This window comes from Balearica regulorum, chromosome 21 (genome assembly GCF_011004875.1).
Source record: "Balearica regulorum gibbericeps isolate bBalReg1 chromosome 21, bBalReg1.pri, whole genome shotgun sequence".
In the NCBI taxonomy this organism is placed as follows: Eukaryota; Metazoa; Chordata; class Aves; order Gruiformes; family Gruidae; genus Balearica; species Balearica regulorum.
The window spans coordinates 4003317-4029460 of NC_046204.1; the positions used below are offsets into that span (position 1 = coordinate 4003317).

Below are 26144 nucleotides of genomic sequence, written 5' to 3' on the forward strand. Positions count from 1 at the left end.
TTAGAGGTGAAGTGAAACAAACAGTACCAAAATGTAACAAATAACCAGGGAAATCTGTTTATCTGAAATCTAGGAATTATGGAAAATTGATAAAGGAAGCAAAGACCAAAAGGAGATGTGTACGACCAGCAAAACTAAAGGGATATTTTTAGAAGCAACACTTTAAAAGGAAGCAAACCAAAGATTCCTGTCCACGGTATGAGTCCCTCACTGTGTGGAAATAGAAGTAATAATAGTGAGTAGTTAATGATAATACAAAAGGTAGATGCAGAATAAATTTTTCTCTTCTACGGATTGAAAAAAAAAAAAAACCCAACAACAGGCAGTATAGTCATAGGAAATGACAAACCCCTTGTCATCCCACGTTACTGCAGGTGGCAGTTAAAAAGCAAACATAAAACTTTGATGCTCGGGATCAGAAGGTCCAGAGAATTCATACCCAAGAGTTTTACAAGACCTGAACAACAAAGGTCTTGGATCGCTGCTAGTCATTTGCAGTAAGTCTTGCAGGACTATGGAATTTGCAAAGAAATTGCCTAACTTAATGGGCTACAAATATTTCAACGGATAAAGAAGAACATCCTGGTAATTACGGCTTCGTTAGTTGATACTGATTCCTAGGAAAATGATGCAATAGCTGTTAGGGAGTTTGATTAAGAATTAAAGGAGGAGAATGTAATTAATACAAATCAACTCAGAGTTATGGAAATTAGATCTCCACAAACTAATTTAATTGCTACCACATTTGAAAAAAAAAAATCAGATTTAGTTAATATAAATAATAGTGCTGACCTAAGAAACTACTATAAAGCACACACCTTCCTAGCAAGGCTCCGAAACACCGCAGAGACCATAAGATCCACAAATGTATTATAGGCTGGCCAGCCTGGGAGAGTCAATAGCAACAGTGAACAGGGACTGTTCTCTGGGAAGAGAGTTTCTGCTGGCTGCTCCGGGGAGCAGGTTTTGTCTCCAGGCTGTTTCGAGTGACAGTCCAGCAGCTCCATCTTGCTACGGTAGCAGAGAGGCTCCAGGGATGCGGTGAGGCCGGAAGCGTCGGCATGGGGAACGGACCTGCGACAACCGGCTGGCAAAGAGACAACAAGAAGAGATGCAGAGAAAGTGAGGCTGGACAATTTGAACCTAGGAACAAGGCATGCATTTTTAGCAGGGGAGGTCATTTCTTACCGGAACAACTCCCAGAGGACTGTGATGGCTTCTCCAGCAAGGGATTTTTAAACCAGGAGAGGATGTTTTCCTAGATAATCTGTTTGAATCAAACTGGGATTTGCTATGTGAGGTCTTATGGACATACTGGATTTGTTAGACTCTATTTGTATCTGTCGCGTCTTGGAAGTGAAGTGACCCTGTAGTAACAAAATCAATATATCCCCAAAGAGGTAATTGTACAGTCAGGCAACGCTTGCCCAGAGAAGGTTGCTGATAATGGTCATGCCATAAAATTTCTCAAAGGCCGTCACATCTTAGACCTTTAAAAACAGCCTCTTTATCCCCCTCCCCTTTCTGTCTTGTATAATCCATTAACCCTTCACGGCCAAGCAAAGCAACAGGACGCCCCTCCAGAGAGCCCCTATCAGAAACTCCATCATTTTTATGGCAGGGTGCTTCTGCAAGCTCTGTTTCTCTGCACAGCTGTGAAATAACTTTCCAACAGCAAAGCCACATCCCAGCACCTCCTGGCAGAGAGCAAAAATTACAGCGAACAGCAACAACTGGGTTTTATTCAGGAAAAATATGATTCCTCTTAAGGGCCATGGCTAACACGGTCAGCACTGTGACCAGAAACGTGCCGTTCTTCCAACACGTTGGTTCTAAATAAAACCTTACAGCTCAAAATACTGATACGACTGCCTCTCCTCTGCTGTTATTGCAGGTCCTGCAAATATGCATCATCTTCCTCACTGGGACACCACTGCGGCCGGGTGTGACCGGCGGCTGAGGGCAGCTCCCGCCCTTCCCTGCTGGGCACAGGGGCTCGCAGGGCAAGTTGCCCTCCTGGACCCCTCCTGGACCTCTGCTTCCAGGGCTGGGGTAGCAGTTAGGCTCCAGACTTTGGAAAGACTTTTGCAGCACTGTAGTTATTTATAGAAGCCCGAAACAGAAGCAAGAGCCTAGAGAGCAGCGAGAAAGAGGACACTGCAGGCTTATAGCCAAGTCTGGCTTAACCCCGGGGCTTGCAGTACACACGCATGGGAAAGTTCCCTTCCAGGCCCCGTGGGATGTTGCCACGCAGCTTCTCGTTGCTCTTTTCACCCTCTGCACTCCCACCACCGTGAAATGGGTTTAGTGTTTCTCCCACCGGCAGCAGTGACTGGCAGGAGCTAGCGCAGGCTGACACGATCTGCTGCAGAGCCTCCCTGCTGCTGAACGGGGCCAGGCAGCTACGCCTGCCCGCAGGCAACGCCTGCCCCCAGGCAAGACGCATGTGGCAGCTGGAGGTAAAGGAGGATGTTTCTAATCTGGTTTTCATTTCCACTGCAGCGAAAAGCTGTCAACGGCACTGGAGCTGGGGAGTCCTAGGAAGACCAAACTAGAATTTAACGGCAGGGAGAGGTGTAAATCAGTCTGCCTCTAAAGCCCCTATGCCTTGGGCTGGGCTTTTCCCAGCAGTCTCCAATGCTCTCAGCATCTTTGCCCTGCTCTTTCTCTGGCGTAGGGTGAAGGTGCATAGAGAGGCGGACAGCCCCAGCACAGCACCCTCTCTGAAAATACAGAGCACCTTGTCCGCCGGACAGCAACTTCTCAGCACCCACCAGCTGAGTGTGGGGCCAGGACCTGGGCTAAGAGCTGCTCCTTTTAGCTCACCTGTGGTGCAGCAGTTCCCTCAAAGCTGGCTTTGGCTCCTCTGTCAATGTCCACAATGGCAGGGCCAGTCTGAAGTGGCCACATCTGAAGTGGCCACCAGACGGGTGCCTGTCCCTGCTCTGTGTAAAAGCCTCGAAGCCTGAAGCAACTGCGCCCAGGCAGACGAGATCTCATCCGTGGCTGCTCAGGCACAGATGCCCCGCAGCAGCCTGCCACACGTACCCTCTGCCTGGGGCTCCTTCCCCTCCTCTGCACAGGGCAATACAGAGAGCAGCTCCCTGCCTCCACAGGAGCGGGGCCAGAGAAGTGAACAGGAAGGATGCAAAAGGCAGGATCCGGTATTCAAGAAAACGTCTTTATTGTACATGTTGGCTTCTATTGCTTGTATCCCTTCCCCAATCCCATGTAGTGCAAAAAATTCAGAGAAACAGAGTTCCACATAAATAAGTCAGATAACTTACAGAGAAATCAAAGTGACAACGGTTTGACATGGAGTAGACCGAGTCTGCCTACCAGTAAGGCCAAGCAAACCTCTCCCCCCACGTCGGGGCAAAGGCTCCTGCCTAGCCTTGCCGTCTGACTGCAGACTGACACCAGGGTCCCTGGGCGAAACACACCAACACACACAGCCCGGAGCCACCCGCTCAGGGATGCTCCTCCGCTGGGAAAAGCTCACATGGGAAATCGCACAAATAACACTTTGGGCGAGACACCACTAACTAAAACTGGCAGAGAATCCACACACAGTTGACAGTTCTCCTCCCCTCAGATAGGGTACTACGCACAGACAGACAGACACAGACGCACATCCCCTCCGAGGCCTCCTGCTCAGCAAGGGATGTGCAGCACCAGAAGCAATTCCACCCTGGGATCTCCCAGGGCAGATGCTGACACCTCGTGTCCACACAGTGTGGGTCGGGGTGCTCTGGACCCCCGCAAGCTGCTGGGGAACTATTTTGCCCTTTCCTTCCTTCTTTCTCCTTTACAGGAAAGCAGTGAGCACCTGCATAGTTAGTACAGAGACACAAAAGGCTCCCTCCTCCCCAGGTTTCTGCAGAACAGGCTCAGTGGTGATATTGCTGAGGACCCAACCGGTGGGTGACAGGAGTCACACTGCCTGTTTCCCTGATCCTCAAGAGGCAGGACAGCATTGCACACCATTTGTAGTATAAATTGCTAAAGATTACAACTAGGGCCAAGGGCACACGGCACAAAAATTCTCCTCAGCCTGCTACAATCCTGCTTCCCCTCTGGTTTTGCCTGCCTGCCGCCCCACTAAGACGGCAGCATCCCTTCACGCTACAGCAGCCACAGTTGGACCAGAAGCCGAGCTACGGCTATAGTGACTCATTCCTTGTTAGAAACCAGCCCTGCTTCTCCGTCAGCGCCAGCACCTTTCACTTCTGACACGGCCGTGGGGCTTTTAGGCTGATCCTCCTTCAAAAAGGACCCTAGAGCCAAGGGCACCTTGAACGCGCTGGTCGATACGAGTCCAGCAGAAGACTAAAATCCTGATGTTGCTTATAGGAACGGGAAGAAAAGGATTGAGACCTCGCTCACGCGTAGGCACACGCACACAACAGAGCAGACTTCACCAATTTCATGGTTTCTTCAACCGAAGCAGATTGACGTGACCCACTTAGGGCAGCCCTACTGCCACGTTGACCAAGAGGCAACCTGCACGAGCAGAGCCTGGACATTTGCAGGGTCCTCTGCAATACAGAGGAATGGGAGAGCTCCCGAGTTGGGACAGGCTGGGGCAGAGGCTTGGCAAGTGAGAGGGGAATGAAAAGCAGATTTAGAGTCTGTTCTAAAAGCCAAGAAGGCCGCCTCAGCCTGCGAAGCCCAGACTGTCCTTGGGGAGAGGCTGGGGGGGAGAAGCAGCCCAGATTTTCAGAAGCTGCTGGTAATTTCAGGTGTCCAACGTTAGGCACTGTAAGTGGGCTTGTAAAACATGCAGGCACCTGTCCAGGAGAAATCAGATCACTGTAAAAATTGTCTTAAGCTGGGGAGTCCCTATCTCGTCTCAAACTCTCCTTTCACCCCAAAGAAAAAAGAAGAAATCTCTAGCCACTTGAAAATTTAGGCCAACAAATACCATCACAAGTGAAATCTGAACTCTGTAAGTGAGAATTGAGAAGGAGCAGGGAAAAAAAGGATAAAGGAATTAGTTCAAAACAGTTAGACCATATTTCCAATGCTACATTTGAACACTATTGAGGTACCAGGGGTTGAGTCTTTCCTCTATAATGTGGAGAACACCTGATAGTATGTCTCGCTTCAAGGCTCATACACACCCTACAGCATATGCATTGAGAACACCACCCAAGAGGTTCCATGGCACAGGCGGGTCTAGGACAGGCCTATGACTTACAGTACTAATTTATTCAACCTTTTGTTAATTAAAGTGGTTGCTTAATTGCCAGGGAGTTGCTAATTGCAAATGGTCCCTTCCATGCTGTTTTCGTTGTACATACGGTATTTCACACGTGCACACACACCCACACATCTATAGAGAACGTCTTCCAGGACAGTCATCATCTCATCAACAAATGAGAAAAGTAATTGCATCCCTTCTGCTGCCTTAAAAGCAGATGGGATGCGGAATACCAGGACAGTGTAAAAAATAAAGGGATATGAAGTCATTAAAAATTAAAATATTAGCATTCAAATAAAAAAAGGCAAAAAAAACCACCCAAAAAAAGTAACGCCAGGCAATCCTCCTCATTTAGAAGGCTGGACTGTTCTTCTTTAAGAACCGATACCTTTCCACAAACCCAGGATCTGCTTTGCAGAGAGAGGAACAGCAAACAGGCCGATCCATTCCCAGCCAAACTGTGACCCAGGACCACGTGCAGAGAGCAGGCAGCCGCAGAGTCACCTGAACCTGGGACAGCAGTGGCATGGACGCAAAACACGGTCGTTCAACCCATCTGCCTGGCTGGGGACTCCCCAGAGCAACAGTCAGCTGGGATCTCAGTGAATGAGGTGGGGCCAGCTGAGCATGGAAACACCGGAGGGTTCGGGATGCTGAATCCAGTCTTGTCTCCAAACCTCACCTCCTCCAGGCCCTGTCCCTTAGCTGGGATTTTCTGCTTGTGTATTTTAAGGCATCAATTAGACACCATTGAGAACCATACAGTGGCCTCAGAGTCTTTAACAGTGCACGATAGGCTTGGTAAAGAGTTTGGCTACAGTGACATTCAGAGGAGCGGTTGCACATTCAGCCGTGTCCTCGGGAGGAGTGCTGTCCACCTCTGCCACCCCACAGGACTCCTGGAAGCCTCCAAGGCTGGCTGTGCTCGTATGTGCGGCACCAGCTGGATCACGTGAATCCAAGAAGCAGCAATGGTTTAAAGTTCCCCCTCCCCAAAGAAAATATACGCCCTTTGGGTGAGTGGTGGGATGGGTCTGAACGGAGCAGAGAGCACCCCCTCTCCTCGCCCTCTAGAAGGAGGGTGCTCGTCCGGGAAGCACATTTCTAACTGCTGTGGTCGTGCTGATCCGATGTGTGCACCAAGAGCGGGGATGGCTCTCGGGGGTTCACAGGAGTGCTGGGGCTGGAGGCAGCAGCCGGTACCTTCGCTCTCCTCCTAAAGCGACCGGCTGCCCCGCGGGGCGGGCCACGCTGGCCTAGCGCTGCGCCAGGCGCCCCTGTCCCCTTGAGGTAAGGTAGGTCTTGATTCTTTGTCAAAGGCTCGTCGAAGACACCGACAGGGTGGGCGAGGAGGGGGGTGGGAAGTTGAGGAGTTCCAGCACAGCCACCCCCACGCTGCTCCGGCGTGTGAACATGCACGAGGCTGCTACCCACTTGTTGGTACGGGGGTTGTACTTCTCGATGGAGTTGAGGCTGGAGCTCCCATCGTTGCCACCCACTGCGTACAGCCACCCATCCATGGCCACCAGGTCGTGGGTGCTCCTGGAACGACCATGCAGAGACCACAGGGGTGTGAGGTTCAAACGTGGCGTGGGGGGGGTGTAGGGGAGCTCAGCATCTCAGATGAACTGGCCAGAGCTCTGCCACCCACAAAAGGGAGTGCCCAGCCTCACAAATGCCCAGTGGAAATGAACTACCGGGGTGCAAACAGTCAGTGGCAGAGTGCAGTATAGCGATCTTCCCCATCACCCTGATACCCTCCTCCCACCGGAGAGGTGCCACCTCTAAATAACAGGCCTTAGGAGCCTTACATCCTTGGACTTCAAAGCCTTAAATCCTCCCGCAGCCAAGCAACATCTCCTAAGCGGCCTCAGCCAGCTACACCACCTGGTTCTTTACGGCCACGCGGACTGCTGAGAATAAATCCGTCTGCAGAAAACGCCTGCTGCAGAATGTCCCTGCTCTGCCCTCCTGGCACACGCGCACCAGTCCCTCGCAGTGCAGCAGGGAGCACAGAGCCAGCCAGCTGCAGCCATAGCCAGGCCCTGGGGCACAGGCTGCGTTTTACAGTCTGCGGTGCCAAGCACGGCAAGGCTCTCGGTGCGATGGGATCCCCGCTCCTGACTGCAGCAGCTCGGGAGTGTGGCAGGGGCAGAGCTCCTTACCTACGGATATTCATAGGCGCCACGCTCTCCCATGTGTTGGTTTTGGGGTTGTAGCGTTCAACAGAGTTAAGGCAGCTGGTCCCATCATTGCCGCCAGCCACATAGAGCATCCCTTCCAGCACGGCCACTCCCGCACTGCTCCGGCGGCTTAGCATGTTGGCAATGGGCGTCCAGGTGTTGATCTGGGAAGAGGCAATGTTTGTTTGTGAGCCAGATGTACAAGTCCTTTTCCACGTACCCCTTCCAACCCAGCGCTGTGACGTTAGTCCTGCTTTAACCACTCAGCTCCTGATGTAACAGTCTTCTGGGGGGACCTCAGTTCTCTGCCTTGAACTCGCCCGCAGGAAGAGCCCCAGGAGAGACCTCTGCTCGGAAAAGCCCAGCCACAGCTGGCAGGAGCCCTGCCATCCCAGGGGCCTGAGCACGGAGATCTCTCTGCCTGGCCACCGGTCACGTCACAGCTGAATCCCAGCCCAGTCACGGGGGTTGAGCTGTATCTATTTCAAATCTGTACAAGTTCACAACTGTGGCTTTACAGCTCATGAAATCCCCCAGGACCTTCTCTTTGATCTTTTTGCAGTGATCTAGCCTGCCCTAACAGAGCTGTGAGACCCCGGGCCCAACACACGTCCCCAGCCTGCCACAATCCCTGCTAGCCGCTCTGGATGTGCGTGCAGCAAGGACCTCAGCTAGAAGCTGGAAACAGCTCAGGGCATGAACAAGAACTGCTCTTCCTAGAGAATCTGAGCTGGCCTGCAGGCAATGGGGATAGAGAGTGTTCTGGTGGTTGAAAAATCTCAAAGAGATATCTTGGAGCCTCTATGGACGAGCTTTGGCTCATTTTGCTCTGGATTTCACCCCAGATACTCTGCCCCTGCAGAAGAGCTGCGGGGAGGGCTGATGCCCACTCCATCTCATAGTCACTCATGGTGGCCTCAGTCTCCGACGGGGCAGGCAGGTCTGTGCCGCACAGGCTCACGTGGGCACACCCTCTGCTCACGGCCGCTGCAATACTTTGCTAGGAAGCAGTCACAGCTTAAGCTACAGCAGCAGTTTGCTAAGAGACCACGTATAGCTGATCTCGCACTGTCTGCTAAGCTCTCTAGCAACTTGCGTGACCCTCAGCCTTCTGCAGGGCCTTTTAGGCACCCATCAGGAGGGGAGAAGGAAAAGGATTACCAGACATGCTCTCTTGTATTTACCTGGGGCTCATACTTTTCTACTGTGGCTAAGTGGGATGAGCTGTCATATCCCCCAACGGCATAGAGGTTGCCTTCTGCAAAGACAGTCACACACACAGGCGTTAGCTAAAAAGCACGGCCCCAGTCCCAGCACAGCCTCCCACAACTCTTGCACAGGGTGCCCACATAGGTGTCAGCTGAGCCGCAGTGCCTCCCGCTCCCCAGGCAGCCACGCTCCTCTCAGCGGGGCTCCCCCAGCTCCCCCTCCCCTTGCAGCACGGAGCATTGTGAAATATTCATCAGGCAATTTCTCTGCCACACTGCAAGCTTCCCAAAGAGCTCGTTTGCCTGCCGCTTCTTGACCTCCTCATTATGGGAGCTGCAAGTGCTCCCCGCCAGAGCAATGGGTTATTTTTAGCAGCGGAGGCTGGAGCAGGGGAATGCCAATAAAGGCTGTGGCAGGCAGAGAGTATGAACTGGTGATGGAGGGGAGGGAATCTCTGAGTCAGCACTGAGAGTGAAACCAGAGAACAGGGCAAGGGAGAGGCACCACTGGGATGGAGGGGAGCAGGGAGCTACTGTGGCATCCCCAGGGAGGTCCAGCACCTGCTGGATGGAGAGTGGTACGTGCATTAACCCCACAGCTGCGCTGAACAATAAAGTGGCCAATTCTCACGCTGCATCCTCCCTAAGGACAGAACTCATTCAATGGAGTCAGGAGACATCGTAGCATTGCACCTAATGTTGTAACACCCCTGGTAGAGACAGTTTTGACCCCACACTACTGCTTGGATCATCATTAAAAGGGCTGTTCTGCTTTCATAACAAAGGAGTAATAAGGTTGCCTCTTCCTTTCCAAATACAGGTGATCATCCACAGCCAGCCCTCTTGCTCCAAAGTAGAAGCGGCACAAAGGAGCTGAGGAACAAGCTGCGGGTCCCCTCAGGAGTTGCCTCCAGAATGTGATGAAACCCAGTTACTAGGGAGGCCAAGGAGGAGGGCAGAGGCAGGGAGCATGTCAGGACATGGCAGAGGAATGGCTGGGCTACCCAGACTCACAGCTAGGGAATCTAGGAAGAAGGGGCAGGAATTAGAACAGAAGAACATCAAAAGGAACCACCAGCAATGCCAGAGACAGTCTGCACAGAAGTCAGTCAGGTCCTCATGCCATCACCCACCTAGCGTTGCCACCCGGACGTAGCGTCTCCTGGTGCTCATGGCAGCGATGGATGTCCAGGTGCCTGTCAGAGGGTCGTACCGCTCTGCGCTGCAGCAGGCAGGGACACAGGAACATAAGGTGTGACACTGGCAAAGCCCAGGTCAAAGCTCTTTGACACAGACCCTCAGGAGCAGCTCCCAAGGAAGCTTGGGAATAGACAGGGAAAATGGAGGGAAGAACTGACAAAGGCTGCGTGCTGTTGTGGCAGAGGGCTACAAAACTTTTTCCCCTGAAGAAACTTTGCCCAGGCCAAAGACACTGGAAGACAGAGCTGGATTGTAAGACATCTACTCTGGGGCCAGTCCCATCTGTCAGGAGCAGGCTTTGTGGGCTCCCCAGGCACCCAACACCAAGAACAGTGCATGCAAGAGCAGTGGAGGAGCCTGTAGCGAGGCAATCCCCTACCTGTTCAGGCACGAGGCCCCATCGTACCCCCCAGCAGCATAGAGAAGCCCGTGAAGCGCTGCTACACCCAGGCAGCTCCTCCTGGTGCCCATGGACACCTCAGGTTGCCAGGAATTGGTGACAGGATCATAGGACTCCACTGTGGCCAAATCAGAGGTCCCATCGTAGCTGTAGGGAGAAAAAGGGAGAACATGTAAGAGCTGGGAAGCCTGGATTGTAGGTGAGGCTGTGGGCTGGTCCTACAGCTCTGGAGCCAACCAAGAGCCTTGGGTCCGTGTCACCATCCCTCCCCTCTCCCCCCTGCCCTGCTTCCTCAAGGCAGAGTGCACCAAAGCGCTTGCTGAGAGTGCAGAGCCCTTAGCTGAGCTCTCCTGGGGGTCTCGGACGGCCCCGCACGCTGGGGCAGAGGTGGGCTGGGGAGTTAGCAGGCTCTTAACAGCCTGCAGCATCGGGCCAAGGCAAACGGGAGGAAACGGCTCAAGTCCAGGACATAGCCACCACCAAACTCGCTGCTCGGAACTGCAAGGGCAGGGAAGTAGTTTGAGTTTGCAGTTGCTGCTCCTGCAGTCAGTAACCCAGACATACTGGATTGCTTCATGCAGAGGCGCCCTGGGAGGTTCTGCCGGCCATCTCTGCTCCTAGAGCAGCTCGTGCGGCCAAAGGCATCCCAGCCAGCTCCCTGCGCACAGCTCCGTGCTCTCCTTACCCGCCCACAGCGTACAGCTTGTTCCCAATAGCAGCAACGCCCACTCTGGCCCTGCGAGTCGACATGGAGGCCACCATGTGCCACCGGTCCGTCCGCGTGTCATAGGCCTCGCAGTCCCCATGGATGGCGAACAGGCTCCCCCCACCTGCGCACGGGATGGCAAACAGAGCAAACAACAGTCCGAGGGCCTGGGAAGGGATTTGCGCATACGTGAGCACGTGGCAGGGCTTACCCACAGCAAAAAGCACGGTGCTGGCCCCCTCGCAGCGCCGCGGCCTCGTCCTGCTGTTGCTAAGGACCCCTCTCTGCTCCGGCATGAGGTGGTACTTGAGGGCTTCGATCAGCAGGTCCTTGCACTCCGAGTGATGTCGCACCAGCAGCTCTGTGTCCACGTTGCTCATGAGGAAGTCGCGGCTCAGCAGGGGCAGCCGCACGCACTTCATAAGCTGAGGGGAAAGGAGTCCCACCCCATCGGCAGGGTGGGAAGGGTTCGTCCCACTGCTGCCCCCCACATCTCCCCTACAAACCCTGAGGGCTCCGGCAGGGCTGACTCCACCGGGAGATGCCATCCTGCTCGCTTGGCAGGACGGGCAGCCAGGGACAAAGGGCTCCAAAGCTCATGCAGCAATTCAGCCTTAATGTCTCTGCAGAGCCAGGAGCCCTCAGCCTGGCCATGACATGTCCCACAGCCTCCCCAGATCCCCACCTTGCCCTCTGTCGGTATCCACATCCTCTTCCAGCACTCATGCTACAAGTAACAATCCTCACCGCGGGGCCGCAGAGCCCAGACACCACCTCCCTCTGCCCAGCATGCCCCATGTTGCCTGCATTGCCCTCAGGAGCGATGTTTGAGTGCACACAACCAGCAAGGGTGGAGACAACTTCTCTAGGGTCAAGCCCTGGGGTAGGTGGAAACCCAGGGGAAACCCTCAGAGCCTTCCTCATCCTGCCCCATCTCAGTCCCAGCCTTCGGGAATTCACCTAGGGACGCTTCCTCCCACTGCCTGCCTGGAAGCAGGGAAGCGGTGAGGTGACAGAGTGCCGGGGCTGCTGGAGGCACCGACAGCCTCCACTGCAGCGCGAGGCTGCTCCCGTGAGAGGGTGCCCACGCTGTGCCGAGCACTGGCAGCCCCGCAGGGAAAGGCTTAACCTCGTCTTCCCCACTTGCACCTTTGGCAGGCAGGAGGTTCACACATCCATGCTCCAAAGTGCAGATGCAGAGAGACAAAAGCATGACTTAAAGTAACTCCTTGCTCAAATTTGCCTGAGGTTTTTGTTTGAGCATGCACGTGAAATCTCAGGAAGGCTGCAGGCAGGGCTGACCTCTCCTTCCGCCCACGTCCTCCCCAGAGCTCACTGTGCCTAAGCTGCCAGAGGTCAGGCAGGACATCCCTCTCGGATTTGTCAATAGTTTGGACTTCACTCTGAGACTGAACTTTCCCAGCAACACCCTTATTTATGCCCGGACCTGCTGTCCCTGCCCTCTGACCTCCCTGCAGCTTCCTTCAGCCATGTATCCACCCACATCAGGCACTCAGAGCTGGTGGGGAGAACCAGGCCACCTTCCCCAGCAGACTCACCCTGGGGACATGCTGTCTTCTGCTGTCCACATCGTGTTTGACCCAGCTGAGCACAGCCCGGTACACCTCCTCCTCTGATGGCACATTGAGGCTGTCACTAGAAATGAGGTCCAGCACCTGCAGAGCGGGGTGGGAAGTGTCAGTCGCTGTGGTTTGGCAGGGAAGGACGCATTCACTTGCCCAGGTAACTAGCCCAGCAGAACGGCACTGCCAGAGGTAAAGCCCCTGCGCTCCTGCAGATGCTGGTGGTTGAGGGGTGTACAGCTACTCTCTCTCACTGGACGTAGAAGGATCCAAAGAGTAACCGGGTCCCCCAAACCAGGCAGGTGCAGCTGTGCCTCCCCTCTCCTTGCAGCACTGGTGTGGAGACAGCTCTGCCCTCAATCATCCTCCTTGGCTCATTCCCCCCCTTCTGTGTCTGAAGCTGCTGCAATGCCTGACAATTCCAATCAACATCACTGAGATCAGGCAAACGACTCCGCTTGCGCGCATCCCGTCAATATTTCATGGGACAGAGCCAGGCGCCCTGGCCGTTCCCAGCGCTCACTTCACCTGCCAAGGACAACAGAGCTGGAGCAAGTGGAGATACGTACCCTTCTCTTGCTGCCACGCACCCCACTGCCCCAAGAAGGGGCGAAGGGAAGCGTCTGTATCCTGGTGAGGATATCCTGCTGAGCATCCTGTGTGGTGAGGACCATGCAGGGTCGCGTGATGCACAGCCAGGGCTGGGAATGCCTGCTGGCCAGGGCACAGCACCCTGCAGGCACGGTGAGCCAGGGGCCATACTGGCACCACATGAAAAGCAGCAGGAAACATTAGCTGAGCTCCGAATTAAACATCACAGCTATGTGACCAGGGCAGACAGGACTTATTCCTTGGCCCATGCTCCCAGAGAGAGGACAGTGTGCTCAGAGCTCACGTGGCCAGCACCAGGCAACAGCAATTATCCTCCGTGCTACCCTCCCATCCCTATTTCACATGGGATTAAGCTCGCTCTCAGACAGCACCTTCCGTGTATTGTCTCTCCATTGAACAGAGAGGACCAAAGCACAGAATCTGGGTACATTCCCCTGCCAAATCCTGTCCCCTCAGTGCAGGTTCCTTGGGCTCTTGATACGCACACTGTGCCTTCCAGGACAGAGCACAAACAGCCTTGTGACACCCATACCTTCAAGCTCCCATCAGGACCTCACCTGTTTAAGAGGCAGCAACATGAACTCCTCTGTCTTGGACACCTCCACGAAGTGTTGGAGGACGTACTTGTGCGCAGACTTGAGGAGGTCACTGCACGAGTGCGTGTCAGCAAAACCCCGGATCCCCAGGCAGTTGGATGGGTCGAGCTGGCTGAGTAGGAACTTGCAGCAAGCATCCCGCACACCATTGAGCTGAAGCAGGCTGGCAGCAGGAAGAAGTGTCTGGCAGTGGAAAAGAATGGGGGAAAAGAGAGTTTCCAGAGCAAGGAAACCATTTTCACCCTTGTCTCACTGCAAGTCAGTAACAGAACAGGCTTACTGAGCACCTTCAGGCACACAAGCACATAGAGGACAAAGCATTCTTTGTTTCCAACAGGACTAAGTTAAAGAAGAGCTGAGAAGGACACCCGTAACTCCCCACAGGGCCCAGAAATGGCAGGAGAATGGCAGATGCTCAGGACTAGACCTGGCCATTGCATAGTGCTCTGAGGAGCCATTCCCAGCCACAGCAGCCGCAGGAGACGCACCTCCAGGCGCAGGGGGGCAGATGAACTCCCTGACCAGTGCTAGATGCAGGTACCATCGCAGAACAACAGCTGAAAGTGCCGAGCAGAGGGAGAGAAGAGCCCCCAGGAGGCATATCTCGTACGGAACGGTTTTGTGGAGAGGAGGGATTTGGGGGGGAAGCTCCTACCTGCACGTTCCCCTCGCCCACCACAATCTCAGCCGTGTAAGCGTATTGCACCAGCTGCTCCAGGGCCTGTGGGTCAATGTCATGCAGTGTCACGTGGGTCTGGCGGCTCTCACTCATCTCATCTGGGACAACACAGATAACTACGCATGAGCAAAGTCCCATGGCAGTATGCTTTCCCCTCGGGAAGACTTGACCATGCACGGAACAAGCCACCTCCACAGCCCAGCACATCACAGCCCAGAAAGGTCTCCTGCCCACCTCTTAGCAAGGAGAAGCAGCAGTATATTCTAGGGAATGGGCTCTGTGTCTGCAGGATGGGCACCAAAATACCTGTGCAGGGGGCTGCGGGCAGAGGGCTTCGTGGAAGGGAGCCAAACGAGGAATATTACCGCGCTTGCTCACAGGAGATGATATACAGGCAGCGTATTTCCATGGCGTAGGGCAGTGAGAATAGAGAGGACAGAAAGGGGACAGAGGGGTTTGCAGGGAAGAGAGGGTTTGAAGAGCAGGGAGACCCTGGCCATGGGGAAGAGAGGACACTACTTGCTTGTGAACATGGCGTGGAAGTACGGGCTGCACGACGCCAGCACCACCTTGTGGGCCTTGATCTCCTTGGTGCCCACATGGAGCACAATGTCGCAGAGCAGCCCACGCTGACGCATGCGGTTCATGCACACGAAGGCATCGTGATAGTGCCGCTTGGAGTTGTGGGAGATGCTGTGGCCGTCACGGTTGAGGAGCTGCACACCCCCTTCCATGGCTGCAGGTGGTAGATGGTGGATTTTCCCTTCTCAGTGGCACTGACATGGGGGAAAACCAAAGCATTACCCAGTCAGGAATTGCTCTAGCCCCAGAAAATTCCCATAGCCCCCCCAAGTATGCCTGCCGTTGCCCAAAGACCCTGCACAAGAACAGCTCCTGTCTAACCAGCCCCTGCCAGGGAAACATCATCCTGCTCATAAACCAGTGATGGGGAGGAGATGGTCCCTGGAAGAACACGAGTAATGCAAAGCGATGCGGAGACTCTTCTCTGTTCTGTGACACTCGCTGCTTCCCAGCTGTGTTTGTCTCTGGATCGATATCCTCCTTACCGGCCTTCAGGAGGGTACTGCTCTACCACATAAGCTCTCACGCTGGGTTTCCTTGAAGTTGCACTATCTCCAAATCCACCTAACAAGGCGCATTTCCATGCAATATCAGCAGAAGCATTGATCTTAGAAGTCTCACCAGGGCACGCCAGTCCTGCATTGATCAAACACAGCTTAAATAGACCACTAGAGACAGCGAACATGACAACTCTGATTAGCCTAAACAAAAAATAACCGGGGAATCCCATATTCTAAAAGACAAGAGTGATTTTATGGATCACAGCTCTTCCAGTGGTGGCTGTTCCCATCCAGCTTCCAGAAGATGCGAGGAGATTTGTAATGCACACACCTGCCTTCAGAAGTTGAGCTCAGAGAGCTGCTGTCTTTCCCGTGCGCACACAATTCAGGAGGACAAGGCAGAGGGCAAAGGCAATCGCAGCGCAGAGCTCTTCAGTCCCAGTACAGAATCCTGCAGCCCGGGGGTTCGACTCTTCCTGCCATTTTGTATTTCAGGCCTCTTTTCGGACAGAGGCTGAGGATTCCCAGGGTGTCAGGGAACAGGATCCTGACCTCCACTTCCCTCCAGCGTCCTCTACCCCGGCCCGTCCAACCACACCGCAGCCTCAAGGCTGCACCAAAGAGCCCTGCTCCAGCACCGCAGACTCCTCTTCCTCACTAGCCTGGCAGGCGGTTGGGGCAAAGCGGAGCTCCTAGATCTCCCTGGAAGCAGCCTTGGCTGAGACCCTGGCTGCCATTCCAAGGGGTAACTTTGAACTTCAGGGAGTTTTTGTTTGACAAGGCTGACAGGAGGGACAGACAGCAAAGAACAGAGATGCTGATCGGGCGGCTGGGACCCGACGCAGAACTCGGTCTGCACGTACGCTCCACTGAGCGTGGAGCAGGACAGTCCTTCCACACAACCTGGGACAGCCCAGGCAGGGAGCCGGAGTATAAACTCGATTGTCTCACAGAAAACACAAATTGCCTAATCAAGGAAAAAGGGCATTTATTTGTGCAAAGATGTTTTCTCTATCCATGCTGTCTGCATCTAGGCTACTCATGGTGTTTCAAAAGGCGTTTGACTGTCTCCCTGCCAGCAGCACCCGAAGGAAAGGTGGGGGAGTGAAGAGAGAATGACTGAGCAGCAGGAGAAAGAAGGGGGAGGGAGCAGGAGAAAGAGGCAGCTTGAAGAAAAAAAGCCCGTGTGCTGCACTCTGCGCCTGCCCCCGCATCCCTGCGGCGAGAGAATCCCCTCAGCCTCTGTGCTCCTCACCACACCTACACGTCGCCAGCCGTGCTGAGCCTAAAAATAGAAACCCACCGTGCTGTGCCTGCTCAGCCACAAATGCAGCCATCTATTCATTTTTAAATAGCAATTGTATCATGTACTAGAGTCTGGGGGAGGAAAAAAGATGAATAAACATCTTTCCTGAGCAGGAGAGAAGCCTGCAATGCCCTCTTCTATTTGCATCATCCTGCGTGATACGTGATTCCTCGCCTCTCTGTCAGCGGGGAAGTCTCACGGGCACACAACAAAGACAACGCCTGTCGATGCTTTCCAGCAATGAGAGTAGGATGCCATTGTGCCCTTGACAGGAAAGAGGAGCGCATGAAGTTAACTGGCCTTCTCCTCCCACGCCCCCCAGCTAAGCTTTTCAGAAAGCTGCAACATGCCTAGGACACCCTCGGTACATCAATCCACATATGTGGACACTGCTGGATGAGAAATGCCTGCATGAAGGCAGTTTATAATTATTAGCATCTCTGCCTGGGCTCAAGAGGTCCTTTCCCAAACCTGGTTTGGTGGCAGAGGGTGGACGGTGCTTTCTCGCCTTTATTCCCCTCCCTAGCTGCAAGCCTGAGGGTTTTCCTGATCTGCTCCAGCTGGTTTATCTTTTTAATACACTGCTGAGCATACTTCTCCCCATCAGTATTTAAGTCATGCTCCAGATCTAATCGAGAGCACTCGCCTCGGCCCTCCTGGGTGCTGGTAGCAAAGGATGGGAGCTCCCAGCTCCGCAGCAGTGGGAGGACAAGGGGACAACACCGGACAGGACGGAGGAGCAGGGAGAAGATGGGACTGCTTCTCCTCGCGCTGTCGGAGACTTGTGAGGGAAGGTTTGCTGCCTCGGCTGGGGGGTAGCACGCAACTCGGCTCCAGCGGTCAGGGGACACAGAGGGAGGGCACAACAGACCGAAGGTTGCCGTAGCTGGTGCATTGGCATCACAGTAAGCAAACGCATTTCCAGAGAGGGTCAGAAGTGTTGGGCTCTCTTCCCAGCCCTGCCACTGAGTCATTGCACAAGTCTGGGCAAGTACAAATGCAGGGAGTGACAAGGGTGACATTACCTTTCCTTGCAATGATTCCCATGGCCAAGAGGTAGAGACCAGCTATTGCTCGCTCCCCTCTTTGCCCACACCACCCCACTGTCACCAGCGAGGGCTGGCACGCACCCCATGGAGCTCTGAAGCACCACCAGAACACCACCAGTGCCTCCCTCACCCGCGCTGCTGTGCAGCATCCTGAGCCACACCATCGCTGTGTCACTCGGTCTGATGTGACTGAGCAGGGAGCAGGGCCGCGGGGAGATGCCATCCCAGCCACCACACTGCCACTGGGCTCCTGAGACCATCCCCGCTTCAGGGGACAGTCCACAGCTGCCCTGACCCACAGCTGCAGGCAGCCCGAACCAAGTCTGCTTGATGGTTTTTTTGCTACAGCCTCAGCAATCCCTTCCCTGGAGAGGGGCTCACCCACCCACCAGCCACCTTGGGAAAAGGTCAGCGTCCTGACGCGCAGGGAGCGCTGGCATGGCTCTGTCCTAAGGCTTGCAGTGGGTACAGCCCCTTCAGTCCCACTTCCCAGTGTCCGCTCTGCAATAACTTGTTCCCATCAGAGCTCTTTTGCTTTAACAGGTCAGAATATAATCTGTGGGGGGGGGGAAAATAAAAGCAAAGGACACCCCACTGCTGCTCGTGCTGCTCCCTGTGCCTGAACTCTCAGCTGCACTGGCAGCACTAAATATTCCTTATTTCCTTGTGAAACTTCATTCCCAGGAAATGAAGGTCTACGAGCACTGCTAAGATATAATTAATGGGGTACAGTGCCTGGACCACAAGAGACACTAAAGCAGTGTCCAGAGCTCCAGTGGGGGGAAGTAAATACAAGCCCACTTTTGTGGAGCATGCAGCAGCATGAATGCACGTGTTACGCATCAGCTATAATGGATGCGGTGGCTGACTTGTAATAACTCTTAGGTTATGACAAAAAAAAAAAAGGCAGCGTTTGTTTGGCTCCTATGCGACAGAGTGTGGCCATGCATAACAGCTCTGTTAATTAATGCAAATGATCCCTGCCCAAAGGGAGGTCTGTTCTCTTTGCACAAAAAACCATACTTTGCCGAGGGTGAAAAGCAGTATGCTGAGTAATAAACAGGGAACAGAGTATCCTCCAGGGAAAAGTTCAGAGCCTGCCCTTTCCCCAGGAAAGCCCTGGAGAATGGCTTTTTGTAGACAGCCTGGATGGAGATTTTGTGTCTGCCAGGCTAGGTAGGAGACCACAAGACACATCCTGTACAGCTGGTCAGATGTTGGGCACGAGTCTTCGCTGTGGATAAGGTGACATCCCCTACTCTAAGGCATGACATGCCCTAAGGCCTGACATATAACCACGCTTAAATCCATCACTTCCACGTGTGCCCTATCCCTGTGTTGATATCCCAGTACCTCTTTTCTGGTAAATCAGCTACAAAGCCCTGTTTTGTGCACAGCGCTGCGTCTCCCACAGAAGCACGGCCATTAAACCTCCAGGGTAAGGCACCGAGTCCCTGCTGGCACACACCTCCACCCCCGCGTGTCACGGCACTAACAGAGCAGAGGGCAGCACAAACCAGGTCAATAAGGTGGCACCATGTTGCCAGCTTCCCTTTCGGAAGAGCGGTTCCCCCCCACCTTCCTTGGCCTTGGGGGTCCATCTACCAGGCACAAAGTCCTTTTTTTTTTTTTTTTTTTTTTTTTTTTGCCTACAGACCTCCTCTGGCTCTGTCCCCAGGCAGGAAGGGGCTGCTGGCAGCGCTGCTCTGTTGTGCCCAGCAGCTGCAGATCTTCATTCTGAGCGGTGGAGCCAAAGCAGTGCCCTCCACACCAGCACAGCAAAACTCATCCTGGGGCAGAGCAACAGCATGGACCCCTGGGGAAAAAGGAGCTTGACCACGGAGTGACAGGCAGGAATCACTGCTTCCAAGTGCATGTCATCTCCCCTACACCAGAAATCAGAATTCTTATTTTTAACCCCTCTGAGAGGAATCTCAGGACATTTGCCAGCAAGCAGCCTCCTGCGATTCAGCATTCCCCCAAAGAACTGAAACGTGCAATACACGTGACAGCTCAGGGCAGGATTAGACCGGGGCAGCCTAAGGGGGCACGGGCAAGCCCCTGCCCGGCTGCGTGGGTGTGCACACACAAACACAAGTAGCTTCTTTCCTCCTGGGAGCAGGGTTGGGAAGAAGATGTGCTCCTGTGTTCCTTCCCTTCAGCAGTGAAGGGACGCAAACAGCTGAGCCGGCAGTAACAATAGCTGCTGTTGTGCTGTTGCAAAGTAAGATCACTAATACGGCTCGTACCAGCACCCAGAGATTGCAGCTGAGTACACTGCAGGCCTGCAAACGTTCAGCTTCCTCACTGCTTTGTGGAGGCCCCGTTAATTTGGCTGAGCCATCCCTTTTGTTGAACCCTGTCCATGGCTCTGAAGCTCATGTCTAAAGAGAAGCCACCAGCAGTATTTCTGCAGCAGTAATCCCCTTGCAGAAAGCATGCCTAAGACACCGGGGCTGTTTTCACAAGCTACGGCAGATATACGCTACCTGCCCTTACACCTCAAACTCGGACATCCCAAATTCTTGCTTTTTTCAGAGGGCCTGGCACTGCATTCCTACCTTTCCTGCTCCCTGCCCCACCATAAACATAATCAAAGAGGGTTGGAAACCATCCAGTTGTATATGCCCGGGACCCAAATGCAAACCAGGCGCTAGATCTAGGCAGTTGTCCCCACCAGGACCCGTCCCATCAGCATCACTGATACGGACAGAAAACTCTATCCGCCTCAGTGCAACACTTTGAGGTTCAGTCCCTGTGACGCTTTACCTGCATCCAGGGAATTCAGAAACCGACAGTGTGCAGCAGCTCACATTCAGTCTTTTTAGTAGCAGGTTAATTGTGTGTTCAGCCTAGGAGAGCCAGCAGTTGTGAGGAAGCAGAGGGACCCGATAGTTCAGGACCAGCAAGTGAACTAGATGCTCCGAACTGCAGGTCCAGTCATCGCTACCGCGATTGCTGATTTACAGCTGCACCTATACAGAGGTCAGGACTGCAAATATCAGTGGCAACGTGACTTCACGCGGCAAGGGGAGCTGTCATTCCTGGCACCAGCTCTGCCTTCAGCGGCGGCAGGAGGGACAGTAGCGTTAGGAAGCTGGCGGTTTCAGACAGCCAGACTGAGGACTCCGACACATCGCACCCCTCTGCCAGCTCCCAACAGACACAGCAGAGGACATGAACACGCCAAGAACACGCAACTGGGGCGAGCTGCAAGGAGAGGTTAGGAGCACGCACCTCCGCCCCAAACATGTCTCTCCACCTCCTCCCCTCTCTCTCCTGCTCCCGCTGCCAGCACTGCCCCGACCTCACGTCTGCCTTCTATTCCCCAAGCCCCCCTGCTACAGATGGGAGGGCGAGGCGCGCGCCGCTCCTGCCGATCGGTGGAATTAATCTGCTCCGAGCTAGCCTCAAGGCAGCACGGGGCACCGCAGACAGCGCTGAGTCTGCAGGACTGAGAATCCCCAGCTCTCGGTAGGGTTTGGTTTTGTTTTTTTTTTTTTTTTTTAATGAATTAGGCATAACTGACACGCACTGAATCCTCCTGTCTAGACATCTGCAGAGAAATGACAAGCTGCCAGAGAGGATGTGGAGCCTCGGCAAGGGGGTGGGGAGGACGGGGGAAAACTGCACACGGTTGCCAGCTCTACAGCACAGAGACAGTGCTTGGCTTCAGGCAAGAAGGGCGTTCAGCACATTGACCGAGTCACTGTCTTTCAGCAGCTCAGTGGGTTGTAATCAATCGGCTCTGGTGCACACAGAAGGCTGGAGGTCTTTTCTAATTAAAGCCTCTCTCCCCCATTACTCGTGGGCAGTTTTGTTTGGAAACTCAGCTCAAAGTTGTTCTCAGTTACCCCAGCTCAGGCTCAGAAGTGTTTTAGCTGAGAGAGGAGGGAGGGCAAGGCAGAGCCTCAATGCCTGCACCGGGACATTCCCGCACCCGAAAGAGATAAAGGCTATCCAGCGTGCCCAGTGCCTATCTGGGTACACAATCTTCTCCCTCTCTCATGCACGCTTTGCGCAGGCAGCAACTCTTCCTGCGGACATCTTCAAATTCAGCTTTCACCTTCAGTATTTTGCACTCAGAGGATCACAGCAGCTCCAAGCAGGACTCTGTGGTTGAGGGATTTAGAGGCATCTGTGCTGCCATTTGGGTCACTAAGTCACCAATGGTGGTAAGGGTCAGGACCCAGATAGGTTTGGGACTGCTGAATTCCCAGGTTAGGGAGAAACAAGAAATAGAAACTAATTCGTGCCTTGAGGTGCTCAGCAAAATGTGCAGATCTCCAGCAGTTCCTACAGCCCAGCACAAAGCACACCAAAACCTAAGCAAAAAGAGCCCTTTGCCTCTGACAAGGACTGGAAATGTGGGTCATGTCCTAATTCCCCCCCCCCCCCAGCATCCCCCAGCAGACACAGGAGAAGAGCTACTGTCGCATCCAGTGCTATTTTATGGCACAAGCAGTGCCAAACCTCTACACGTAGGCATCAAGCAAGTCTCCTCTCCAGGCAGAGTGATAGTTAACAGCTTCAGCTGCACTATCCATCACTGTGGTATTCCTGATCTCCCTCTAGCCTCCTCTGTGAGGGACTTCTCTGTCTCCAACTCATTTTTCAGACAGCTAAACAGACAAGACGAGAGCGCTCAGGTCGTTAAAGGCAGCCCGTATCAGAGGATCTCAATGTTCCTGCCTCCCAGACTTGCCCAGGAGCTCCCTGCCTGCAACATCCTTGGCCAGCAGCTATTCAAAGAGGGATTGTGCCCTTTACCTGGCCACTGTGCAAGGGGACGGTGTCTCGAGTAGGTGGCAGCGGGCCAGTTCAGAACAGGTCGTTATCGCTCAGCAATGCCCTGACGTCAGACAACAGCAAGGAATCTGGTGAGACGCCGCACGAGCTACCACTTGGCTTCTAAAGGGAAAGTTGACTCCATGACGCGAGGCAGCGTGGCCTAGAGGCTCCAGCAAGAGACTGGAAAAGAAGGAAAAAGCACTGGGGTCTGCCGGCTGCGAACAGGCGAGCGGATCTTTTACACACGGATAAGCCAGGGAACGGCGCTGCCGCCGATGCCCTGCGAAGCACTGCTCACGTGTGACTCCGAACCAGGAGGTCACCAGCGGAGATCGCCAGCTGCAGCCTGGCCTCATCTCCTTTAGCAGAGGCTGCATGGCCCACGCCACGTTTATGGACAGCTTACAAAGTCTCCTACCAGCCTCAGCTGAGGTGTGCGTTGGCAATGTAGACGTACGGGAATGCGTAAGCAGATCTGCATCTCCTCTTCTGAACAAGCTCAGTGCTTCACACTGTGGAGCAGTAGGATCTTGTTTTCAAGCCAGAAAACAATTAAGAGAACTCCGTCACATCTTCTTGCAGGCAGCAGCACAGGCCACGTACATGAAAACTGAGCTATGAGGAACATGTGACATAATGGCCTTGAGTTTGCTGGTATACTGGGGACCTGCCAAGGCCAGCGGGTCCCAGACCCCGGGAATTTCAGCTGAAGGAGCTTGAATTCCTGTCCCTGAGGAGTCACATCCTTTAGAGAAGGCAGCGTGGTTTGCAGCCAGTTCTAGCAGCCAGGCGGAAAAGGTGAAGCCTCTCTGGCTACCAAGTGCAGCTTTGCTAAGGGGTTGGAGGCAAGGCTCCAGCACCTGAGAAAATACAGAAGCCGGCACCGAGACTTCAGCGTGGCTGTTTGATTTTTGTGCTGCTGAGCCTGAAATGCAGCAAAGCAAGACCAGAACCCAGAACAGTCTCCCCAGCACATCTCCAGTCTTCAGAGCGTGCCAGCCTCAATTTTCACACGCCACTCCATCTACAGAGACTCAGATTGCTGCTGCTGAGAGCAAGGGTGGATGGCCACCAGACGGGCTGGCAGAGCAAAGAGGTTCCACTGCCACCCTCACCAAGCTGACCTTAGCTGACAGAAAGCATAAGGGACCATCCTAGCTACCCAAGATGCTAAGAAGCGACTCCATTTGGATGCTAGACTGTCAAGCCAAGACAGCAGGTGACTGTTACGCCTGCCAGCTCCTCGTCCGCTCTGAATTAGATGCCATTTGCTGGGATTCATGAATCAGTCGGTTCTCAGGAAGGAAACTCAGATCTTTACACCCAAGATCCATAAGAGTCTTACTCACTGCCATGCTGAATAAAGTATTTCCAGCAGATGCTCATGGCTCAGGAGAGAAACTTGGGGTGCAGAGGGGAGAGACTCCACAGAGGTGGTTGCTTGGCTGTAGTGATCGTAACCAAAAGGCTATTGCATATTGAAGTGTTAGCGAGCCACGTAACAGTGAACTTGTAACAAACCAGCCTCTCCTGGTGCACATTGCTAGCACACAGACATCCTAAATCTGTTGCAGAGGCCCGTCCCTCCTCCCATCCTTAAACGCCGCTCATGCCTTCGGACCATCCGTCCTGACCAGGGGCAGTAGCTCTCTAAGGCTCACTTCAGCTCTGCCCTGTCCTAGGGGCAGCAAGTTACCTGCATCAGCCTAGCGCACCTGGAGACTCTCAGGATCAAAAGCACCCAAATATCCACGTGTTGCTGAATCACTCCAGAACTAACCTTCCCCCCTTGTGCTCTCCAGCAACAGAGAGCACCCCAAGATAGCATTCACCGGACAGCAGCCATTGAAGTCAAAGGAGAGCAGGCTTCCTTTATAAAGAGACCCCACAGAAGCAAGGCCACTGTTTCTGCACTTTCCTAGCTCGACACAAAAGCCCGGTCAGCCGGTGGCCGTATACTGACGCACAGAGCGCAGGGACAGCCACCGACCGCTGCGTTTCTTCCTTGCTGTAGAGAAGCCGAGGTCCCGGGGCCGGTGCTCCTCGGAGAGGGAGGTATTTGCTCGGCCAGCAGAAGCAAACCAGCTGCCTCCCTAGGACCACCTCCACCAACAGCCATGCTGGAGCTCGGGGAGAGCCCCCTGCCCTAACGGTCACTGCGGAGGCCAGGAGAAACGCTGCCTCCCGCTTCCCCCTCCAAGTTACCAGCAAACCTGAGGTAAGGTTTCTCCCCGTGCCCTTCAGCTCCCGCACAGCCACCGATACCAAAGAGCCCGTGTGCTGCCCCTGAGGGGGAGCAGAACCGCAGCCAGAACAGAACCTCTCTGCAGCTCTTCCCCGGGCCCCAGCACCTTGCAAGGCGCCGGGCTGCGGCTTTTCCCTTTACCGAAGGGATCGCTCCACAACTTGGCGGAGGACGGGGAAGGAGAGCGCACCGAGCGCGGAAACGCTGCTGGCCTCAGCTGCAGCGACAGGCCGAGGCACCGAGGGCGAGGAACGGCATCGGTTGTTCCTCCGGACGTGCCGCCTTGTACCTCGACCGGCAAACTTGTTCTCCGGGGAGGGACGCGCCACCAGCAGCGGCGGGGAGTGATGGAGAGCTCCTCCGGGCTGCCCCCCCCCCCCGCCTCCGGTAACCCCTCCGGCTCACCCTCCTCCCCGGGTCCGAGTGCCCGGCCCGGCCCTGCCGCTGCGGCGAGAGGGAGGGGAGGGGGCGGCGGCAGGGCCGTGCCCCGGCGGTACTCACGGCTGCGGCGCAGCGACGGCCCGGCCCGGCCCGCGGGATGTGGCGGGCGCCGCGATGTCTGTACCGCGATGTCCGTACCGCGATGCCCGTACCGGGATGCCCGTACCGGGATGCCCGTACCGGGATGCCCGTACCGCTGCCGCCGGCCCCGCGGCGGGGAAACGGGGCGGGCTGGGGGCGGGCAGGTGCACAGCTCCTCCTCGGGCCGCGGCGGGACGGGGATGGGGACGGGGCGGCCCCACGGCTGCGGCTTCCTCCCTCACCCGGAATAACCCCGCCACGGAGCCGTGCGAAAGCTGCCCACGGCACGGCGTGCCGCTGCGCCGCGCCTCCCCCGCAGTTAAATCCCGCCACGCACGTGTCACCGGGCTGCGGGGGAAGGGGGAGCTCGCCCCGCCCCGCCCCGCCGTTCCCTTACCGGGCGCGGGGGCCCGTCCTGCGGGGGGGGCGGGGACACGCGTGGCACCGGCCCCGCTCGGAGCAGCCCGCGGCCCGGCTGGCGGAGCCGGGGGGGCGGGGCCGGGGCCGGGCGGGGGCGGGGCCAGTCCCTCCCCGCGGAGCCGCGCGGCACGCTGGGAGCGGAAGCGGCGGCCGCGTTGGAGCGAGGCGGGCAGCATGGCAGCCGCCGGCAAGAGGTGAGTGGGGGTGGAGGGACCCGGGGGGGGGTACTGCCGGGCTGTGCTACCACCGGGCGGCGGCGGGGGGAACCCGCGGGGTGCCGCCGGCCCGGGTGCGGCTCGTCAGCCCCGCGCTGCCGGCCCCAAGGCACGCCGTGAGCGGGCAGGCCCGGCGCTGCCGGC

The 26144-nt window shown here is 55.1% G+C and overlaps 2 protein-coding genes across 5 annotated transcripts in view; one reads left to right on the forward strand and one right to left on the reverse strand.

The window, feature by feature from the left end:
- Nucleotides 1-3167: 3167 nt before the first annotated feature.
- Nucleotides 3168-25859, reverse strand: KLHL17 (kelch like family member 17). 4 transcript variants are annotated; one of them, XM_075773104.1, is made up of 13 exons: nt 25345-25438; nt 22578-22778; nt 14894-15146; nt 14347-14468; nt 13653-13874; nt 12460-12576; nt 11112-11325; nt 10880-11024; nt 10174-10341; nt 9728-9816; nt 8571-8644; nt 7369-7550; nt 3168-6745 (listed from the first exon to the last, which is right to left on the reverse strand). In XM_075773104.1, exons 3-13 carry the CDS (start codon nt 15102-15104, stop codon nt 6517-6519), a joined length of 1773 nt encoding a protein of 590 aa, XP_075629219.1. In that variant the 5' UTR covers nt 15105-15146; nt 22578-22778; nt 25345-25438; the 3' UTR covers nt 3168-6516. The 4 variants fall into 4 exon arrangements, with proteins under 4 accessions (XP_075629219.1, XP_075629218.1, XP_075629222.1 ...); XM_075773103.1 differs by lacking the exon at nt 25345-25438 and adding an exon at nt 23017-25297; XM_075773107.1 differs by lacking the exons at nt 22578-22778; nt 25345-25438 and adding an exon at nt 25763-25859.
- NOC2L (NOC2 like nucleolar associated transcriptional repressor) overlaps nt 25828-26144 on the forward strand; it is a 52966-nt gene continuing 52649 nt past the window's right edge. Inside the window, exon 1 of the mRNA XM_075773101.1 lies at nt 25828-25979. Coding sequence (XP_075629216.1) covers nt 25960-25979 — 20 coding nt within the window. The 5' untranslated portion in view covers nt 25828-25959. The remainder of the gene's footprint in view (nt 25980-26144) is intronic.